Source organism: Ursus arctos, unplaced genomic scaffold, assembly GCF_023065955.2.
Source record: "Ursus arctos isolate Adak ecotype North America unplaced genomic scaffold, UrsArc2.0 scaffold_9, whole genome shotgun sequence".
Taxonomy (NCBI): Eukaryota; Metazoa; Chordata; class Mammalia; order Carnivora; family Ursidae; genus Ursus; species Ursus arctos.
The window spans coordinates 33,237,941-33,260,990 of NW_026623111.1; the positions used below are offsets into that span (position 1 = coordinate 33,237,941).

General features: G+C 46.6%; 1 protein-coding gene across 1 annotated transcript; it reads right to left on the minus strand.

Annotated features, from left to right (window-relative positions):
• Positions 1-8,080: 8,080 nt before the first annotated feature.
• On the minus strand, positions 8,081-10,874 carry PHOX2B (paired like homeobox 2B). Its single transcript, XM_026508676.2, has 3 exons — positions 10,634-10,874; positions 9,601-9,788; positions 8,081-8,596 (listed from the first exon to the last, which is right to left on the minus strand). The coding sequence occupies exons 1-3, from the start codon at positions 10,872-10,874 to the stop codon at positions 8,081-8,083; spliced, it is 945 nt and encodes a 314-aa protein (XP_026364461.1).
• Positions 10,875-23,050: the final 12,176 nt, after the last annotated feature.

Here is a 23,050-nt window from a genome sequence, read left to right on the forward strand (position 1 = left end):
GCCCTTAGCAGCTCTGGGATCTTAAGCAAGTGCTCATTTTTCCTGTTACTTGGATTCTTTTTACCTGTAAAATGAGAATCATATCTACCTCAAGAGTCTTGAAAGCCTATAAGACATAACAGATGCAAAACAGCTAGCCGATCGTCTAGCACACAGTAAGGACTCCAAAAGCACAAGCTCTCGGGTCTCAGACAAACCGGGTTTACACTCCACTCTTGCCTGAGGTGGCCATGCCGCTGGGGCCTTCAAGAAATTAAGTTTTACACCCAGGCTCTTCCTGTTCTGGAAATCACTGCTTAAATCATCGGATAGCAAATAGCAAACAGTCATCCATTTGGTTCCCTAATGAAATTATGTCCAGGTAAGAAGCCTTTATTTCCCCCTTGATGTCTGACTTTTCCCCAGAGGGAGATCTTTGACATGAAACACATGGCTAAAGTAACATCATTGCTCAATCCCTTGGCCTTAGGGTATGTTAACAAACCAAATAGCTTCAGGTTCAGACAAAAAAATAGAGTGAGTGACAGCTAGGCAAATGAAAAATTCCTTTTCTTTCTTTCTTTCTTCTTCTTTTTTTTTTTTTTAGCCTTTTTAGCATATTGGTTAAGAGGCTGGGCTTTGGGTTGAGTCCTGACTTTGCCATCAGCCGTGTGACTTAGACAAGTGACTCAGTAGCATTGAACTTCAATAGTGCAAAGAAGGAAAGCACCACCTTCATCCCAGAGGGCTGCTCTGGGGAGCGCTCAGCACAGTGCCTGTCTTGTGTAAAATACTCAATAAATAGTAGGGGGACATTCAAGTCCCATTGAAACCTTGGAATCATCTCTTCTTCTCCTGGGCTGTCTCACTGTCTCCTCCACCCAGCCAGTGGTCTTTAAAATCCTGGACCTTTCTTTGTTCAGCTTTAGGGGGTTGTTTTATTGTATTTTTATCCTTTGAAGAAGCATTGTTAGGTTTAAAACTTTTCTACCATTTCTTCCACCTGTAGAATAAATGGATTACGTGCTCTGGTCCTAATGAGAGATTCTGAAAGTCAGAGCTTCACAGAGAGGGGAGAGCACCATGCTTCTATTGATTAGCCAGGAGCTCATAGCTTTTTGGTGTGCCATAGACCCCTTGGCAGTCTGGTGATGTCCATACCCCCCTCTTAAGATAACACTTCTAGGGGTCCTGGGAGGCTCAGTTGTTTAAGCGTCTGACTCTTGATCTCAACGTCCTGAGCTAAGTCCTGGGTTGGGCTCCACACTGGGAGTGGAGCCTAATTAAAAAAAAAAAAAATAGTTAACACTTTTAAATGCAAAAACTAAAATGCACAGGATTACAAAAGAAGCCAATTAAAATAAAATTGTCAAAAATGTTTTAATTTTTTTTATTTATAAAGGTTTTTTAAAATTCCAGTGTAGATAACATACAGTGTTATATTGTTTTCAGACATACAATGCAGTGATTCAACACCTCCATACATCACCCTGTTCTCATCATGACGAGTGCTCTCCTTAATCCCCACCACCCGTTTCACTCATCTCCCCACCGACTACCCCTCTGGTAGCCATCAGTTTCTTCTCTATAGTTAAGAGTCTGTTTCTTGGCTTGTCTCTCTCTCTCTCTCTCTTTTTTTTCTTTTTGCTCATTTGTTTTGTCTCTTAAATTCCACAGATGAGTGAAATCATGTGGTATTTGTCTTTCTCTGACTGACTTATTTTGCTGAGGATTATACTCTCTAGCTCCATCTATGTTGTTGTAAATGGCAAGATTTCATTCTTTTTTATGGCTCAATAATACTCTATTGTATAACCACATCTTTTTTATCCATTCATCTATCAGTGGACCCTTGGGCTGCTTCCTTAATGTATGATATAGTCATATATGTGATTCTTCCATGTGTGTGCTTTATTAAGATATTCAATAACAAGGTCTAGTGGCTAGGCTAATAATTACTATAATTTCAAATTAATGATGAATATAAATAATATATTGAGATAACTTCAAAAACACTAATGGGAAATGAAAATATCTGTGATTTCCATTGGTGACAGTCACAGGTACTAACAAAAGATGGCTTTGTGGTCTACACTCATCATTGAAGAAATTGCTAAATTTCAGGTAGAAATTACTAAAAATATATATGTATTTTTTTCATATCCTTTTTGAATTCTATTCATGAACCCAGGTTAAGAACCCCTGAACTAAGCCAAGACTAACTCAATCCAAAATGTCTACCACGGTGATAGGGATATGGCCAGAGGCTGTTTTCAGATAATCCTGTCTACTGGCCTAGGGAAGTAGGCTTTGCCTTCCAACGTGGAAGTACCACTGGGTGAAGGCATTCACTCATCATTTATCTGTGTACCTTTGTGAATACTCCTTTTAGAAAAAAGGCTGGAAAATTAAGGATTCAGGTGGGCTTTTGCCATTTGCGCCATTCATCTGTCATGGCGGTGATACATGAGCCTAGAGGTTGACATCTATTCCTGACATCCATTCCTATCCACTGACCAATGTTCCGCACTTCGTAGATGTAACTGCCCTTTGCTCTTTCATGTTCTGTGCTTCTGGCTACTCCTTGTCTTACTCACTTACCAGAAAGATACCATGAACTATAAATATGTTGCCTTGCAAAGAACATTCTCCCTCCTCCTGGGGATCCCAAAGCCTGCCCCCTTTCAGGCCTCAAACTTCATTTTGAATCTGGCTGGGATTCTCATTCCAACACCACTCTTCCCGTTGCCTTTTCTAACCTTCACCTTCCTTTCTGAGTCTTTTTGCAAAATAGGATCTCCTTCCAGGTCTGGAAATATCTGACTTTGGGGCTAAAATGAATTCTTCCCCTGGCAGAGACCATAAAGAACGTGGGCTGTGGAGACAAACCAGCTGGGGTTGAATTCCTGTTGCAATACTACTAGCTGAGTGACCCTGGTCATGTTACCTAACCCTTCTAAGCCTCAGTTTCCTCCTAAGAAAAAAAGGGAAACTACTTTTCTCATAGGGTAGTTGTGAGGACTAAATGCTTGAAAGCTTAGGGAGCACCTGTGTGTCTCAGTCTGGAGAGCATCTGACTCTAGATCTCAGGGTTATGCATTCAAGTCCCACATTGGGTGTGGAGCCTACTTAAAAAAATGAAAAGAATATTTAAGAGGCGCCTGGGTGGCTCAGTCAGTTAAGCATCCGACTCTTGATTTTGGCTCAGGTCATGATTTCAGGGTTGGGAGATCAACCCACCCACATCTGGCTCCATGCTGGGCGTGGAGCCTACTTAAGATTCTCTCTCTCCCTCTACCCCTCCCCCCACCCCATACTTGTGCATTCACTCTCTCTCTCTCTCTCTAAAAAAATTTAAAAATTTAAAAAAAATAAATGTTTTAAAGCTTTTAAGCTTAAAAACACCTGGCAGAGAATGAGCACTCAGTAAATGCTAGTAGTTATTTTGTCAGCCCTTGGCTATGACTGTCACCCTCAGCAAGGTTCTCCAATGCCAGCCTTTGCATATTTTTCACACTCTGTGTTCCTGGGCCATTGACTTTAGTGACAATTGAGGGCTCTTTTTAATCTTCTGAGGCCGGAGCTAGGGAGATCAAGAAAGAGTCTAGAAGTTACGTCATCATCATTATCATCCTCATCATCATCTCTGACAACTTCTTGCTATGCTGGACACTTACACATTTTGTTTAATCCCACCAACACCGCCCACAGGTCTGTATTGTTATTCACATTTGTAGTTGGTAAATCAGGCTCAAAAGAATTGAGTTATTTGGAATCCAAAGTCACGAGGATCCTTTCCCTGGATTAAGGATCATCTCTGTCTAGCCACAGGCTGCCTGCCTAAGGATGTGAGGTGGCCACAGAGAAACATCTGAGCTGAGCTGTGGACAGCTACTATTTGCTGGGTTATCTGCTCTACTCTGAAACTGCTCTGGTTCTCTGTGCTCAGCCATCTTGAAGGAGACTTGGCTTAGAGGTGGCCATCTGGCATCAGCTCATGCAGCTTTTGTGAAGTCACATGTGGTCCCCGAGTTGCCAGGAAAAAGGATGCCTTGATGAGCCAAAATGCAAATTCTCTAGGAGAGGAAAAGTGAAAGTGAGCTTGTTCACACTGTGCAGGGCTCCAAGGAAATGACACAACTCGAGAGACACAGTGTCCTGCCACTAGGTTCCATCATATTACGGGGGCATTATTTTGCATTTGATCATAAACTTGCCTCCTAATAGTTGCTTCTTTGACCAGTAAGAGAGGCAGAGGTGACCCAAATTAAAAACAAGCTGATATTTAAAATACTAACGCCGGGAGCCCCCAGACATTAAAAATGCAATTCTCTGGGAAGCCAGAGCTGTGTGGGGATGGGAAGCATATTTTCCTCATTAATCTCCAGTTTCCCTTATCCTGGAGCTAAGTTGCTCAAAGCAGGTCAAGGCCAAGAGAAGGGGATTTGGGAACCCTTATCTAGTTCATGCCCATGTGAAAGGATTTCTAGGAACTTCACTGAGGTTTCTAAAACTCCTCTTTGACTATTTGTCTTTCCTCTTCCTTCTCTTTCTCTTTCCTTCCTCTATTTCTTATTTTGTTTTTTCTCCTGGTCTTGCCTTCTCCAGAACGCCTGCCCCATGGTTCTGCCCGTCAGCTTACAGAGGCTTACTTGGTGTCCCTCAATGCCTAAGGGAAGGCTAATTTTCCTCCAGACAAGCCTAGGACTGGGTTACCTGGGCTTTGAGTGTTCTTTTCATCTATAAATTCCTGCCCGCCCTTTGCCTCTCCCAGACCTTGTAAATTACATTTATAAACAAGGACTGGAGTCTAAGGGATCTAGCAATTGCTGGCATTTAAACCAGCACAATTAATGCCATTGTACAGAATATTGTCTTGGGGAATTTGCATAGGGCATTTAGAGATACATAGGGCATTTGTTGTTGTTGTTTTTTTTAAGAAAGACTATTTAAAAGCCCTTTAGAAAAACTGTTAGAAGTTAGATAAGATCCAAATATTTGAAAATTCTAAATGAAATCTGCTTGATTTGATGCAAGCCATATTTGGGTGCATGAGGTGAGAAGCTCTAATAAATTCAAGCCAGATCAGCAACTAATCCTTAGACCAGAGCCACCAGACTGTGGGCTCCCCTCAGATGAGAGGAACTGAGTCATCTATTGATAAGGCCCAGAGAAGTACCACAGAGTTCTCTGCTCGAAGAAGGTGGCCCAACCAAACAGTCCAAGGAAGAGGCAGAATTCCATCTAGGGGCTGTGGTGATGATTCCTTCCTTCCAGAAGGGGATCACTGAAGCTGCCATCACACCACCACCACCACCACCACACACACACACACACACACACACACACACACACACATCTGTTTTCAAAGTAGTCCCAATTCTGGAACCTTCCCGTTTGAGTTTCTTAAAGTGTCGTTCAGTGGTTCTCATATCCTCTACACAGCTCCTTAAAACATGTATTGCTGCACACCACCCCCCCCCCAGGGTTTCTGACTTAGAAGATCTAGGACGGAGTCTAAGAATTCGTGTGTCTAACAAGTTCCCAAGTGATGTTGATGCTGCTGGTCCAGGGACCACACTTTGGGAACCACTGGTGTAGTTAATGGGCAGGCTCTGGAGTCAGATTTCCTGCGTTCAAAGACCAGCCCCATCACTCATACACTGGGGACTCTTGAGCAAGTTAACTTGTCTGTTGCCTTAGCATCTCATCTGCTTAAAAGACAATGAATATAGGAATTGTACCTGCGTCCTGGTGTTGTTTCGGGGGGTAGATGAGATAATGCATGGAAAGCAAAAACTGCTACATGGCAGTGCTCACTAATTTCAGTAGTTGCCAGTGTCATTTCTCCAAACACACCAACATTGCAGAGCTGTTCTCAGTCCAAGGCCATCCTGGTCACTTGCCCACACAGAGACCTTCCAGGGTGCTGGCATTCTGCAGGGCTTAAGGAAGCTGGACTTGGACCTCACCAGATGCCATTGGTCCTGAAAGCACATACACTACACACAAACCCCCACTTTTGAGTCTTTCTCAAAGTCGGGTTTTTGAAATCCACCCTCCCTGCCACTGAGTCCTCTGGCCTCAGCGTAGGCACCCATGTGAACATTTTTATCAACACCTGGGGTTCTTTTGTGCTCGGTGAGTGAGAGACAAACACGGACCAGAAAATCTTGCCTGCTAGCCCAAGCACTAAATTTTATATTGGCTGCATTTGGCTGCATGAACTTAGACTCTCTAACCCACTTGGGCTTCCAGAGACTCGGCGGCTTCTAGATATTTTGTACAAATTTCCTCTTCTTCTGTCCTCCCTTATCTTTCCCAAAATTAAATTAAAAAACAAAACAAAAATGAATCAAGGAAAAGTCAAAAGAGTTCAATTGCTAGACTTGCTTTTTGTTTTTATTATCAACAATCAAGTTAATGGTACACTCTTGGAAAACTATATGCACATGTAGAAATATTTCCCTTTTAAATAGAAGCATTCATTATAACACATATAAATAAATTCGAAAATCTGAAACATAACTTATAACGCTTATGTTCACAAACATAGTCCAACAAGAAGAAAAAAGAAATCAGACAGACATGCACCTGATAACAAAAATATATACCATTGTCTGAAACGTGGTCTCTCTAAACACAAAGGAATTGAACCCGTGAGAACCTTATTACTCCATAAAGACACGCCATAGAGACTACAAGAAGAGAAAACATTATACGGTCACGTAGAGGAGACGGTCTGTACTGATATTAACACGATACAATTGAGTCACAGAACACAGTTGTAGAAAGACACCGAAAAAGTTAAAGCCTCAACATTCAACTAATATCTATAGTTTGTGCCTTTTAAAATAAAAAACAAAAACAAAAACAAAAAACAAAAAACAAAATCCCAACAGAGATGTCTAATCTGCTTGAAGAATGGAATCATCAATATACAGTCCATCCACCCTACAGGATGTGAGTCCATTTCGGATCAAACAGCAATGCGGACCGAGACACTTCTGCAAACTTGTGTGTATGCCTTTCTTTGCTCGGTAGATTTGTCTGCAGTCGGTTGCGTGGACTGCAGTTGACTCTAACCCAAAGCAGTGCCAAGAAGTTCGGTGAAAGCTGGTGGAAGAAGAAAACGCCAGTGGGGGTGACGGGAGAGAAAAAAAGGGAAGAGTTGCGAAATATGAGACCGTTTGCAGAGTTTGTGAATGAAAAGGCATCTCATGTATAGGGCGTCTTTCAGGGCCGAGTGGCTGCAAAGATTCGGGGTTGGGAGTTGCAACTGTGTGGGGTTCGGATGCGCTAACGGCGGGATGGTGTTTGGCGAGGTGGGACAGGCAGGCGGGAGCGAGGAAGTCACCTTGGCCGCGGGGACAGTCCGCTCGAGTCGTCGCCCGCGGCAGCCCGAACCCAAGGACACGAAGGGAAGGGGGGCTGGAAGGCACCCCTACTCTCCCTTGAGGAGGAGCCCCAAGAGAGTCTGTGCTGTCAGGAGGGGTTCACAAGACAGATGTTCACAGCCTCCCTTCTTCCCCACCTTACTTTTTTCCCCTTGGATTTTAAAACCTTTCAGTGTTGTTGGTTGGCTTGTTTTTGAAATGATTGCCGCCTTTCTAAATCTTTTTTTTTTTTTTTAATTTGGGGGGTTATTTTTCTCTTTTTCTAAGCAAGTCACTGAGTCGGTTGTGCCCCCCACTCATCTCTCCCTGTCACCTGCTCGGGCCACAGACACACATTCCCCGAGACAGACAGACACCGACACGCAGACACAGCCCCCTGAGAGTGCCCCCGAGTCCGGGCCGCGCTGCTCCCACCTCGCGGTCAGCAGGCGGAGCCCCGGCCGGTCTGCGCGGCCCTGAGGCAGGTGCGAAGCTAGGGAAGTTTTTCGTTTAGTTTTGTTGGGGGGGGTGGTTCAGGATGGGGGTAGGAGTGGGGTTGAAATGGGGGCGACGCCATTTTCTCTTTATTCTTATCGCGATGACCTAGGCTCTCAATGAAAAGCCACGGCAGCAGCGACGGCAATAGCCTTGAGCCTACCCGCTCGCCCACTCGCCCGCCCGGACCGGCTCGCCCGCCGCCGCCGCCGCCGCCGCAGGATCCCAGATCAGAACATACTGCTCTTCACTAAGGCGGCTTTGGCACCGTTGGGTCTTTGGAGCGAAGATAGGACGCTGGCGAAGGGGCCCCCGAGCGAATCCGGGATGGAGGTGATGGGGCCGGGGCCGGGAGCCCAGCCTTGTCCGGGGCCCCCGGCCGCAGCCAGGCCTCCGGCCGCCGCCGCCGCCGCTGCGGCCGCCGCCGCCGCCGCCGCCGCCGCTGCTGCCGCCGCGCCGCCCTTGCCGGGTTCGCCTCCCGGGCCCCCGGGCCCCGCCGCCCCCGGGGCTCCTGCCGGGCTGGGCCCGCCGCCGCCGCCGCCGTTCGCCCCGCAGCTGGGAGTGGGGTTGGGGTTGGGGCCGGGGCCCCCAGTGCTGTCCGGGTCGGTACTCTTGGCCTCTTTGCTCTCGTCGTCCCGGGACGAGTCGGACTTCTTTCCCGAAGAGCCGTTCTTGGCCGCGGCCGCGGCGGCCGCTGCTGCGCGCTCCTGCTTGCGGAACTTGGCGCGGCGGTTCTGGAACCACACCTGGCGCGAGAGGAGAGGAGAGGCGGTGAAGCAGGGAAAGAAAGAAGGAAAGGGGAAAGCGAAAGGCGGATTAGGACGGCCCACGGTCCGTTTCAGCTTGTTTTAAACTCCAAGTGCCGCGGGTTCCCGCGCGCACCCAGCCACCACGTCTGCCCCCTCCCTCGTTGCCTTCGCGTCTTCGGAGAAACTTTCTTAGGGTCACCTGAGCATGCCAGGGAAATGGTTGCTGGCAGGAGAAGTTAAAAGGCCCCGGGTCCCAGAAAGGCCCTAAAATGGAAGCCTTTATTTTGGTGGGCCTTTGCTCAGTCTATTTCTTGAACCACCCCACACTCGCTATAGACCCTAGGCCGCAGGTCTAAGGTTAAACTCTAATTGGTAGAAGGGGGTCTCTGGGTTTGATGCTCGCCGCCCATCCTGGCCTTTGGGCCTCATAACAGCGTACAGTGGGGCTCACCTGGAGAGGCGCCTTGGCCAGCTCATGAGTGCACCTGTTTCCCTAAAAGGTTAGAGTTAGCCGCGGTTCATGACCTTCCTGGAATCACAGCCCCTTTGCAAATGTGATCCAAGTCATAGTTACCGGGAAAATGCACCTATACTCCACGGTTCCAAGTTAAAAGAGCTTGAGTTAGGAGGCAGAAAAACAAAAACAAAAACAAAACCCCACGTCTATTACGGGGGCAAAGTCTGCACTCCTCCCACAAGGCACTTCCTGTCCTGCAAAAGCCTAGCTCATTCACGTCCCAAGACCCCGAAAGTCTCTGCAGGGCTCCATGGGGTGGAAAAGGCTTTGCAGCTGTGCACATATAAACAAGAGAGCACACCCTAACCCTTCCTCGCGCGCACAGCCCCTCCGAATTTGGCCTCTCTGTTCAGCCCTGAGTCCCAGGCCCTTGTCTTTGAGAGGCCCGGGTATTCCAAACCTTCAGGAGCACCGCCCGGAGCCCGCCACCGTACCCGGCCGGGCCCGGTGCGTCGAAGCAGGGTCGGTTTGTAGGCGCGCGTACCTGGACTCGCGCTTCGGTGAGGTCTATCTTCAGGGCCAGCTCCTCCCGGGTGTAGATGTCAGGGTAGTGCGTCTCTGCGAAGACCCTCTCCAGCTCTTTGAGCTGCGCACTAGTGAAAGTGGTGCGGATGCGCCGCTGCTTGCGCTTCTCGTTGAGGCCGCCGTGGTCGGTGAAGAGTTTGTAAGGAACTGAGGGACAACAGAGGGGACAGAGTGTGAGCAGAACTGCCTGGAGCGCGCGCGCCGCGGAGCCGGAATGTGGGGACTCCAAGGTCAGGTAGCACTGGAGCGGCCACGGACGCCGTCACGGGAGACTGGCAGAGAGGAGCTGCCGAGAAAAACCGAGCGAATTAGTTATATACCGAAACAGACGAACTTCGGGCTTTGGCGGGGTCCCTCTTGGCACGAGCGCCTTCGGGTGGGTTGAGAAAGCGCACTGGGGACGGCTGAGGGCCGGGACACGGGATAATGCTTTGAGGAGGAAAAACGAGAGAGGAAAAAAGTCCAAAAACACCAGTAGGAATATCAGGGAAACAGGGAAGAAGTTACCCAACACTCCCACCGTTGGAATTTTTCAATTATCAGAAGTTGACCCTGCCCAAAAGTTGGGGGGAAAGTGCTGCAAAAAAAAATAATAAATTAAAGAAATAATCATAAAAATGACCAGCCAAAGAGGTGTGAGCTGCTGTCGGTTCTTAAAAAAAGAGAGAGACACTGCCAGTAATGAGCTTTACTCTTTGTTATTTAATTATTTTCTAAGCTTTACGTCTCATCGCAAAGTAAATAAATTATGCCTATCATTTTGGCAGCTTAAGATAATTTTGTTGGCGGTTCGGGTGTGACTAGGATAGTGTAACCCTGTAAGTGAATTACCCCTCCCTGCAATCGCTTCTAACGTGATAAATTCTTTCATTTGTGTAAGCAAATTTCGTTTGGTAAATACTAAACACATTTCCATTTTCAAATGCAATCAAGGCTTCCTATATACGAGCAGAAAGGCGGCTTCCTCCGCTGAGAAAGCTGGCGGTCCTTACCTGCGGCGTACGGACTGCTCTGGTGGTCCCTGAGGGTGCCGAGGCTGCAGGATCCCGGCGTGAGGGACGGGCAGCCGGACGTGGCCCCAAAAGTGGTCCTTATCGGGTTATACTGGAAGCCACTGGCCTGGCTGCAGGAACTGAAGTCAGCATAGGCTGAAGCCAGGCTCGAGGTGTCCATCCCAGCCATACAGGACTCGTAGGCAGAGGAATTGAGGTAAGAATATTCCATTTTATACATTGAAAAGGCTCTGGATGGCTCAGCCAAGTGGAAAAATGAAATAAAAGATGGGTATGGAGAAGGTGGCTGGAGTGGGGAGATGTGCACAGCTCAACGCCTGCCTCCAAACTGGCCTTCTTACTACCAGCAGAGCCTAGTTTTATGAAAAAGCCTCCTATGAGATGCCTTGTCTGAGGTCTCTAGAGCATATAGTCCTCATAATAAACTTGGCTCTTTCCACTTGGACAATAGCAAAGCGGTTGGTCTTATTGCTGGCGCTTTTTACATGACAATAACTCATCCGTCTATTGGGCTGGCACTGGGGAACTGAGCTGTCCAACCTCCCTATCATTGATTCCTGCATCTCTAATTAGAATTTAATACCACACCATTACGCACTGAGCCCCTGATCCTCCCTTCTAACCAGCTCCCTGCCCTTTAATTCAATCACACTACTTGGAAATAATGAAAGTTGGGTGACGATTCTCCCTGATCCAATTTCCCCGAGCTTTTAAGCCTTTTTAACTGATCATATACCTTAGGCATAAATTGAGATAGTGTGTGTGTTTTCCCCCTTCTTCGTCCTTTTTTTTTCCCCCTCGGTTAGGGAGAAGAAACCTTGATGTCATAGAAAACCTGTTTTGTAAGAGCGTTACACGCTCAATTTAACAACAAGCCTACCCCCCGAAGTGCATGAAATGTTATAAAGGACTGGGACATTGGCAAGACTCAGGCGCCCTGTAACATAGAGTAAGTGGGCCAAGGGGGTTTATGTGAAGGATAAGCAGATTTCTTTAAAATACACCTTGTGGAGGGGGTTAAAAAAAAAAAGAGGATCTTATAAATTGCATTTCTTGTCGCAGCTTAACATGCTTTTCTAGAGACTCCGCTTACACAGCTGTTTAAAAAAATAAAGCAACATCTGAGTAAAGCTCTTGAATGTGAAACATCTGGATTGTCAACCGATGGCTTCTTTGCGGTCTGCTCTGTGTCTCTCTGCATTAGCTCAAGGTTTGCATTTTGTTGCTTTGGAGGGTCTGTGCGGTTGTTGATTTTAATTACGCCATGAGTGGCAAGCGGGCATGAAGTGTCCCCAAATATGTCTCCTCTTCCATCCCTCTCGGGCACTCTCCTCTTTTATCACCTACACTTTTTCAGGTGCCCCCAATCTACCACAGACCCGGGGCTTCGCAAAGAGGATTGCCGTCTGCTTGCCCTTTAGGTTCGTTGACTGCAGTGAGCGAAATCTTTGCTCTTAAAATGCCCAGGCTCCAGGTCGGGTTCTTTCCTTCTCCAACTCCTCAGGCTCTTGGGTGCTGGCAGCAAGGTACAGACAAAGAAGCGAACGGTGATTTGTGGACCTTCGTGGCCCCATGATTTAAGCGGAGGGTAATTTTCATTTGGTTCGTTAGGCTCTAGCAGAATAAGGAAAACTATTTCATTAAATCCTTCCTCTCGGTGGACAAGAGGAGGAATGCTTAGTTGAATCGCCGGGTGGTGTAAACAAACCCTGGATATTTTATATGAATTAAATGTGTAGATAATTAGTTTTATTGCATTCATTACCCCCTTTATGTGCTCTGTAACAAGTCAGTAATTAAAGTAACAAACTCATAAAGTCTTTATAGGGGCATTTAGGCGTTCAGTGTTTGCCAAACTAAGTGGTTTAATTCGATGCTAGTGCTGGGGAGTGGATGGGCGCCCGCTCTCCACTGCCACCGTGTTTTATTGCGCACTGAACTGCAGTGGACGCTGTAATGGATTAAACAGGGACAGCGGCCCCCCAGCCTTGTGCTTCTCTGCTGGGTGAGTTTCAGGCTGATTTCAGGTGATGGCACATCCTCTGGACGTTCGGGAGACCTAACGTCGGGAGTGCAGGCAGCAGGACCCGCGGAGCTGCCTGGTGATAGTTTTATGGGGAGGGCTGATAGTTTTATTGCAGTTGTATGTTGTACAATGTGTATTTGATAAAGAAGGGCCCTTGGTGACCAGTGTGCACTTTTTTGTGCACGGGGTGAAATGAAAATAAATGTGTACAAGGTTGTACTGCGGCGAGAAACAAATTGCAACGCTCTAAATGGTTTTTCTTTATGGTCACCAGACAAGAGGAGAAAAGAGATGCAAACATCTGTCTTCAGTCCCCTAAACCTAAAGGCCAGCAAAGACGGATGGGAATCCAAGTGTTATTACAGTGGGGATTTGTCTTTATTTATCCCGTTCTCATGAATATGAATCTGCATTTAGACCGGGAGGTGTCTGTGCCAGGTCGGAGACTACTCTGGAATTTCCCCACCCTTACTTACACCACCACCCCCCCTTTAAGGGAGGTGGAGTGTAGGTTGTCAAGCATAGGGCTGCATTGTCCAGGTTTCTCGAATGCCTCGAACTTTTGGGGAGGGGTGCCTCGCGGTTGTCCTAAGGCCACCCCGCTGTCCCAGGCCCGCATTCAGGGGGTGTGGGTGCAGGGAGCGCTGGCCTGGGTGGCACCGGCTGGCCCGCTCCTCCCGCTCACGTGGAGTTTCAGCGCGTTTCTCTGCAGAAGAGTGACACAGTGTGTCTGGGAGGGGACGCGTTTTGGCATCAAGGCCCTAGGCTTGGTAATTACCAGGCTTACACCTGTCTTGGCGCCCGGTACCTTGGTGCACCGGGGTTGTGTCTCCGCCGGGTAGACAGCGCGCGCTCTCTGCCCAGGAAGCTCCATCCGCGCCCTGTGTCGTGGGTCTGCGGGCCTACGACTGTCTGGAGTGCAGGGCAATTACACCTTGCGTCCTAATTTGCGGACAGTCGCCGGAGGCCCCTATAGCCCTTGGGGCGGAGGCAGGCCGCGGACCCGGAGTGTGAGGGGAGCTCCGAGGAGCAGGGTTTGTCAACAGCTACTGAGGGTGGTGGCTCTTGAGTGACGCTGTAGAACTTTGGGATTCAGTCGGTGCAGGAGGGCAGTCCCTGTGCGCAGGAGCTGAGGAGCGGTGGGCGTGGGGGGTGCTGTGTGCCGAGGTGGAGCTGGAGGCTTCCGAGGGTGACACCCGGAGAAGCAAGGGGAGAGGGGCGAGGACTCGCCCAAGGCTCCCAAGCGAGGGAAATGCAAGGCTGCTGGGCGGTGCCGGGGCGGGGTGGGGTGTGGGGGGGCAGGCCCAGGCGCGCTCCCCGCGGCCCCGCGGCCCCAGGGGCTGGCTTTCTCCCCGCCCTGCGCTCGGCTGCCCCCGCCAGCCTCGTTCCCCTCCTCCCCCGCCCCACCGCCCCAGCCCTCTCCCCGGTGCCCCGGTCGGCCCTGGCCTCTCTCCAGGCGCCCCCTGCCGCCTGGCCTCGCCTGGTCGGGGTGCTGTGCGCCTCCCGCTCTTTGTACCAGGGGACCTTTCAGCGCCGGGACCGCACGGTCCGATGAGCAAATGCGCTTGACTTCATTTTCCCCTTTGTAGGCCTTGTAGGTTTATTTTGTTCAGTGTCACCGTCCCTCTTCCCACCCCACCCCACCCCCACCGTCCCTGGCCCGCAGTCCCCTCCGCGGGTCTTTTGTGGCCCGGGGTCCTGCTTCTGCTCCGAAGATGAAAGGCTCGCGGGGCTGGGCCAGACCGGAGCCCCAGCCCCAGCGCCCTGTTTTGTTAGAGTTGTGCTTTCTACACGCGAGCTCTCCCCTAAAAGTTGTACCAAATGGTTAATTTAATTATTCCAACTATAGACCAACTGCTTCAGCAGCCTCCACCACGCGTCTGGGAGGAAAAAAGAAACCATCTATAAGAAATAATCTAATAAAAGTGAAGTGTAGAAAAACCCCTCCTGATTTTCAACCGGCACAAATAGAATTAGAGCTTCAGCATCCTTTTCCCAAACAGACCTTTTGTCCAGATCACAACTTCAGCCAACCAGCAAGTGTACAGTGCCTGCTATTTATTTTAATAGAGGCGGTGGGTAGCGGAGATGGATTGATAGATAAATGACCGCATGGAGAGATGGATGGGTGGATCCATCTTCCTCTGACTTCCTTTCTTAATATGTGTACACGCTTGATTTTTTTTTTCCCTGCCGATTTTCTGAATCAATCATGGAAAGGCAACGCTGTGTGGTAAAAGAAAGAAAGAAAAAAGCCATTTAAAGCACACACACAAAAAAGGAAGAAACTACCAGCATATATACCACGAGAAAAAAAAAATGTTTACATGCTACACAGTACCAAATGAAAAAGGTTGAAAGTTTAAAAGAAACTTTTCTTCCCTTTTCTTTGCCATTCATAGGAGGGTTTCTTTTTCTTCTTCTTTTTTTCCTTGAAAGTCAGAAAGAATGTTAGAAGACAGGGAAACAAAACAGCAAACAAAATGCCATTGTGTTGTAGTGGCAATTCATGGGAAAACGCTTGTCAGCCTCCTAGCGCCTCACTCCTAGGACGCTGTTTTGAGACTGTTTCACCGCAGGCGAAGCACAATAACATGGGAATGAATAAAATATTAAATACCAGTGAGAGTTTCAGAGGAATTTTCTTTTTGATTGCTTTATTTGATACTGCGTCCAAATGATGCCGGCACAGCCAGGCCACTGACTGCCAAAGGCTCCCCTCAGAGCCAACCGTTCTCTCAAACAGAGAATTAAAAGGCAAGATTTGTCCTTGGGTTTCTCCAAAAAAGATCTCTGCAGGCAGCAGTCTTTCCCATTCACCTGCACTAAGAAAATAACCTAGTCGGAATTTATTGAGACACCATTTCCCCAGAACATCAAGCAAACCAACCACAACATGCCCAAGTACGAAAATCCACAGATAGAGACCTTCTCCTAGCATTTTAGAATTTTTTCCACATTTTCCATTTGCCTAGCAACCATAATACACATGTTTCATAATAGAAACTCTTTGTATTTCTGGTAACCGACCTCCTGGCACTGTGGGACTAACAATTATTAACTGATTGACCATCGTGTGTGCAAGGCAATTAGCACAGTGCTTGGCACCTGAAAAGAATCCAGTGAATGTTAGACACGAGTATGATGATGGTGATGATGATGGTGGTGATGATGGTGATGATGATGATGATGATGATGACAATGATAATGATGACGATGGTAGAGTCTCCTTGAATTGCATATTAAACGCTGTGGAATTTAGATGGTGCATGGACCCTGTTTTTCCTATTGCATGTTTATAATACATATGAAAGAGAGCAGACAAATCAAAGAGCAGGCTCTAAGATAACAAATGGGAGAAAATACAGCAATCGGGCACAAAATTACTCTTTTAAGAATTTACTGGAAGACATGTATGTATAGAGGTTAATTATATGTTTTATCTTCTTTTTTACACAATATTTATGCAGGGTTAATGTGACGCTTTACTCCTGCATATAAATATTATGTGTCCAGGGTCATGTCACTTTAAAAGGCACTTGCCCTGGGTTCGTTGTGTGGGTTTGGGTTGGAGCTTTGTGGCTAACTCATAGATGGTGTTTCTGTATTTAAATTCACTTCAGAGACACCCATATGTACGTGCTATGCTCTGTAGAGCTCATGGGATACCGATCTCCAGTATACATCTTTTTAAGGACATCATCATGGAAGAGCCCTGTTCTACTTCTCTTGTTGTCTCCCCCACCAATGCCATGATTAGCAGAAGGGGCTGCCTGTTACCTTTTTTTTTTTTTCCACTGGAGTTTGGCTAATGGTAGTAACATCTGCTAGGCTGGTGGTGGGGAGACATGGGGTATTTGATCAGAGTCACAGATGTAAAAGTGACATCTGCTTGTAACAAAGAAAGGAGAAACGAAATTAAATTAGGCAGGGAGGCCTTTCTGTCTGGACCAAAAAAGGAAAAAAAAAAAACTATTTGAAAAAGGAGGGAAAAAATAATCGTGGGCCCTGAGCGAGGTTGCAGGGTGCAGAAGAGCATTTACAGAGAGCATCATGATGTTCCAGGCCAGCAGCTGCTGGAATTAACTAGAATAGCAACATCCGAAGGTAGCAACGTCCTGAAACTTCGAAGGTGTCTCCTTATGCTGCAAAGAAAAGGGTCAGGTAAGATTATTCTTCTCAGCTAAGCAATGTCCTGACCTGTGTGAGTAGAGTATGCATTGAGAAATCATGTTCAGGTTGAAGACAGAAAGAGGGTGAGGAGAAAGTCTCTGGGGTTAATAAATAAATACCCCAGTATGTTCAGGGATGGGTTTGGGCAAAAACAGACTTCCATTTCGTAGCTGCCTTAAAACTCCTTAGAATGAGCCAGTTTTCACTGGCTTTACATGTGTGCTTAGAAGATGGCATTTGGCAGTTAAAACTGCCCAAACAGTGTCTGAAATAGGGCTCAGTTTGGGGTAGTGTGTACAGAGGAGCAATATGCTTAGCATCCTCCCAATCTTTACCCTAGGAAACCACGAGTATTACAAAGAGGCATCCTTCTTTTCCCCCCATAATGGTCTCCTAAATTTCTCCAAGTGGAATAGATTATGATAGCGCTATATAAATTAATTTCACAATAGCAGAAGCCACTGAATCAGATTCCCTCAACTTCCTACTTCCCAACCTAGAAACCTATTGACATCTGTGCCTACTTGCTTCTCCATCGTTCCTCCTGTATCTAGGAGGGAAGCCGATTCTAATCTAAAGCCCTCCTTCCACCATGCTTTAGAGTCCAGTCTCTTCCACGGGCTCAGAGACCTTACCCAATTCCTCTTCTTAGGAATCTTCAAACACTCGTGCTCATCTGGATGTGTCCTGTGTCGTATACACATGGTCAAGCTACACTCATAACTCGTACCTAACCAACAAACACTAGTTTCTTCCTTGGCTACACCCACCACCACCACATCTATCTACCTCCTCTCCTTTACAGTCAAACATCTTGAAAGAGTTGTCTTTTATTCTCACTCTATTTCTTTACTTCTCAATCACTACATAGCTTCCTCTGACATGGCTCCAACCACCATCACACAAATTAAACACTTCTCATTAAGATCACCAAATCCATTGGGGATTTTCCAGGCCTCAGTCTACTTTAATGCATAAGTCACTAGAGCTGCTTAGCAAATGTTTCCAGTTCTCCCTATTTCTAGCCACATCATATGATTTCACTTCCCTAACTCCTACAAGTTAGATGTGGCCATATGACTTGCTTTGGGCAATGAAAGTTGCATTGAAGTGTAAAGTGTGACTTCCGGGTAGAAGCCTTCAGACTTAGTGTCTGAGTCTCTACCCTCTCTCTTTTGCCCTGTTTTATGGCAGCTGACAGAGCTCAGGTGGTGGCTCCTTTGTCAGCCTGATTCTGGAATAAGAATACTGTGGAGAAGAGGTTCCAGTAGACCCATAATGGACATGTAGTTTCTTCGAGTGTCAGGGAAGGATTTCGAAAGAGGTGACATCCTCTATTCTAGGTACTACAGAGTGCATAGGAGTGAGCAAATAAAATGGTGGTAAAGTAGGAAAGGAGGAAGTTGCAGGCATGCAACTTCAGCGATCATCAGTGACTCCGAAGCCAGAGAGCACAGAGCATTGGGGAATCTATAAATAGTTCCATTTCGGTTTTTGTTAGAGCAGGAGAGATTCAGGGGGTGGGGGCCACACAAGGAGGGGTGTGATGAGGCAGAAGGTAGGAGAGATGGCCGGAATCAGATCCTGCGGGACTATGGATGCAGTGTAGTGGGTTTTGGGGGGAGGGAATGAGGACGTGGGGAAGCCAAGAGATCAATGAAGAAGCTTATTCTAGGTAAGAAATGATGGATACCTAAGCAAGATAATAGCAATTAGGACAAAGAGAGGTAAAGGGATTCATGAGATATGATAGAAGTAGAGCCTTGGGGCAGGCAGAGCCACAATTCTTCTGCCCACTGCTGGGATTTCAGGGGAGCCAACAGGGCACCTCAAAACAAAAACTCTCTCCCATATCTGAGGGCAAGGTCTTCACTTCCGTTACGTGGGTGGAGTGATCCTCATTAACATGTTTCTCTGCGTTGGTAGCACTTGATGGTAGCACTCGTCTGACCCATATTTATTAAATACCTATCCTCTGATGTCCTGGAAATCTGCACTTCAGAAGTGTTCAGATATTGTCTTGAAAGCTCATTTTTGAGATGGAGCAAACCCAAGGTCTACAGGCTTCTGAAGGGAGGGGGAACCACTGGATTGAAGGCGGGGACCCCCACAGTACAGCATGGCTTTGCTGGGGCACTGAATTTTGCAGGGTCTCGATCTCCACACTAGACTGGCCATCAGACCGGTCACTGCTCAGTCTGGGGAGAGGTCTTAGTGGCCTCAGGAATTGGGATATAAATTTGTGAGGTTCTTTTAAGTCCTAACATTCTCTTAATTAATTAATTAACTAATTAATTATTTGGGGGCAGGGCTTAGGAATCTCCTCTATGTATATTTCTATATGAAAGAAGAAACATAAGGGGCAGTGTGTTTAGTGGGAAATCAAAGGAGGTATTTAGGGGTCAGGGAAGAGTGCATCACTGTGGACAGGAAAGAAGAGAGTGATTGTCCTCTGTTTCTCCATTCTTTACATTAAGGTCTTAGACTTTTGTTCTCTGGGAGTATTTTCAGATGAAGGTGCCGAGAGCCAGATGTCACAGACTGAAGAAGCCACGACGATGAACTACATTCCAGAAGTGGGAGCAGCTATTGTAGGCGGTGCTTCCCTCTGCCGCTCCTATCACACCTAGTAGGTCACCATTTCCTGCACCCACAAGGAAACCATGCCTCGTTCCTGGTACTTGAGGCCTTCGTGTTGCCTCCATGATACACAGAATTAATTCCAAGAAAATGGTCTTGCAATGGACTCAGCCCAGGGAGCCAAATTAGAGTTGTGTCGGAAACAGTCATTCACAGTCTTAAACTGCTCAGCCTTGAAATACATACAAAAATGCAAGAGAATTCTAAAACTCCCAAAGATATTTTCCTTTCTGGGTTTCCAAAAGAGCCTGCTGTTGTTGTTTGTTTCTGTCATTTTGCTTTATTTAAGAAGTTTGTGGAGTTTGCCAGTAACATACTGCAGCATCATGCATTTTAATGTGAATTTCAGCTGATTCAGAATTTAGAAGCCAACGTATCCGGTACTCAGGGACAGGCACCATGTGTCCTAGACCTGAGGAGCCAGAAGACGATAAAATGGTTACAGTGATGCATGTTTGTAGTATTTTCCCAGTTAGATATAATGGAGAATATTAATTTTCTTTTTAAACACACACCATTTCTCCTCTCCCTCCCTCCCTGCTCCTCCCTCATTCTCCCTTTCTTTCTTCTGTTTGTTTAAGGTCCTATCTTCACCACAGCCAAGAGAATTATGAGGCTGAGGGTTCTAATCACGAACCCACTCTTAACCCTCTGGCTTATTCATAAACCTTCACCATTTGGGATCAGGCTTAGTGGGGAGGAGGAGGACAAGACATTTTTTAAGAAGAGGCAGGGAGGCTGCTAGGAGGGAAGTGGGACAAAATAACGGACAAAACATCACAGTGAGTCACACAAGAGATTACAGAGCAGAGGCCAACAGCTTTAACCCAAACCCCAGGGAAACCTCTTGAAAGAACAGTGTTAACCGCTGAGAGGTGAGCCACAAAGCGCCAGACAACCCCAGGGTGCGGCCAGACCGTGCCCTTCCAAGACTGCGCTGAGGCCAGAGTGGGTTTCTTGGGCTTGCCTTGGCCAGGCCCGCACTCTTGGGTCAAGTTCCTTATTTAGCAGCTGCTAGGCAGCGATCCTCCCACCATCTGCAGAAACTGCCTTGTACTGAGGGAGTCATTCATTCTGTCCCCTCATCTCTGTGCACAGAGACAGGCCAGCAAAAACACTCCCGGGGGGCTCGTGATTGCTCCTGGGAGATGAACAGGCCAGAGCAGAAGGCACCCAACAGAGAGGGGCCCTGGGTGCCCTCTTCCTATTTTTATTGTTCATTACTTTTTTTTTCTCATTTCAAAGAAATAAATATCTATTTTAGAAAATGGGATGGCATGCAGTCCTTAAAAAGCATTATTCTTGTGGGGCGCCTGGTTAGTGCCGTCAGTGAAGCATCCAACTCTTGGTTTTGGCTCAGGTCGTGATCTCAGGGTCATGGGATCGAGGCCCAAGTTGGGGCTTGAGATTCTCTCTCCCTCTGCCTCTGCCTCTCTCTCCCTCTCTCTCAAACAAATAAATCTTTTAAAAAAAGAATTATACTTGGATTTCTTACATGACTTTTCAGTCTTTTTTTCCATATGGATATACAAATGTTTTAAAAATGGGAACCATTCTCTATGGACTGCTTTGTGATCTCCTCTTCCCCCTAAATTATGTATCATGAGCGTCTTCCCGTGTTCTGAAGTATTCTAATGTATTTTTATGGCTGTATGGTATTACACGAGAAGCCATGGTGTATGAAGTCAACTCTGTTTTGTTGAACATTGAATTTGCTTCTAATTATTAAAGTATATGCAAAAACTCTTCTAGCTAAATCTCTGCATATCCACATGACTTGCTTGGAGTGCCTCCCTAAAAGTGGAGCCCGTGATCAAAGAGTACACATTTTCAAAAAAACTTTGGACACATGTTGCAAAATTGCCTTCCAGAAAAGTGGTACCAGTTTCTATTTGCAGGGCAGAATATGATGGCATCCATTTTCTAATACTCACTGACATTCTGTGATACCAGTGAAAGAGTTTTTCCCTCTTCCTACTGTGCTATTAGAAATGAGCAAAAATTGGGGCACCTGGGTGGCTCAGTCAGTTGGGCATCTGCCTTCAGCTCGGGGCACGGTCCTGGGGTCCTGGGATTGAGTCCCATGTTGTCGGGCTCCTTGTTCAGCAGGGAGCCTGATTCTCCCTCTCTCTCTGCATGCCTCTCCCCTGCTTGTGCTCTCTCTCTGTCAAATAAATACATAAAAATATTTTAAAAAATAAAAATAAATTTAAATAAATTTAAAAAAAAAGAAGAAATGAGCAAACATTCTTAAGAAAGAGGAGAGGTTGCCCAAAGGAAACAGCAATTCTATGCAAAAGAAGGAAAGCAGGAATGGGTCATTTTAAAGGACAACAGACAGTAAGAACAGAGCCAAAAATGCCAGAGTCCAGCTTAATTTATTTATTTTTTATATCTAATGATGACAAAGAGGTCTCTTTCTTATGTTTAGAAAGAACTAAATGATTAAAGGGATAAATTTACCACTTGGGATTGATTTTTTTTAATGTTGGGAAATGATAAAGAACACTGAATAAAACTCCAGTTTTAATTCTGTCTTTTCTGTCACAGAGAACAGGCTTCAGAATAGAAAGGGTTAGCACGAACACGAGTGCCAGGGACCAGAGCCCCATGTGATCAGAGTGCTTGTGGAAGGTTCCCACCACCTTAAGGAGTTCTGCAAGGTCTCTGTGCTGGGTGCCCAAGAGAACTTGCCCAGATCCCCGCGTCGTTTTTGATGGGGTCTGTGGACTCATAAAGGATGAAAGAGGAAAAAAACTGCTCTTCCAACAAACACATTTTCAGGAAGGGAAGGAAATGGGGGCTCTGAGAGCAACAGACTGCTGGACTCAACAATTTCAGGGAAAATTCTAGATTAGATTTTAAAATTATGATGGGGAATGCCCCTCATACACAAAGGAAAGAGAACAGAATTAAAAAAAAAAAAAAAAGAAAGAAAGAAACCTTGTGCGCTTCTCATCTAGAAACAATTACCGACTCAATGGCCACCCCCAGTCTGATCCCCCGCATGCCCTGACTGGACTGTTTTCAGGTACAGCTAAGACATCATTTCCTTCTTAAGTATTTTAATACCATCTCTAAAAGATAAGGGCTCTTCTAAAAATACATAACCACAGTGTCATCACCACACCAACAATAATTTCTTAATATCTTCACATATCCGGGGTTCTATTTTCCCTAATTGTCTCATAAATGTTTTATTTATTTGGTTTGAGTCAGAATTCAAACAAGGTTCACACCCCGCATTTGGCTTTTGTGTCTCATGAGTTTCTTTTGATGTAGACGTCCCACCCCGCTTTTTCCCTCCTTACGATTTATTTTTTTTTTAAGATTTTATTTTATTTATTTGAGCTAGAAAGAGAGAGAGAGAGAACATGATGGGGGGAGGGGCAGAGGGAGAGGGAGAAGCAGACTCTCCACTGAGCCCGATGCGGGACTCCATCCCAGGACCCTGGCATCATGACCTGAGCCAAAGGCAGACCCTTAGCCGACTGAGCCACCCAGGCGCCCACTTATAATTTATGTTCGAGGAAAATGGCTCTGATGTACTGTAGAAC

What these genes read in the sequence shown, in the direction of transcription:
- PHOX2B (XM_026508676.2), bottom strand. Translation starts at nt 10,874, where the DNA reads ATGTATAAAATGGAATATTCTTACCTCAATTCCTCTGCCTACGAGTCC. An exon ending in GAGCAGTCCGTACGCCGCAG is followed by an intron (nt 9,789 to 10,633) that starts GTAAGGACCGCC and finishes GTTGTCCCTCAG; the next exon opens with TTCCTTACAAACTCTTCACC. An exon ending in TCACCGAAGCGCGAGTCCAG is followed by an intron (nt 8,597 to 9,600) that starts GTACGCGCGCCT and finishes CTCTCGCGCCAG; the next exon opens with GTGTGGTTCCAGAACCGCCG.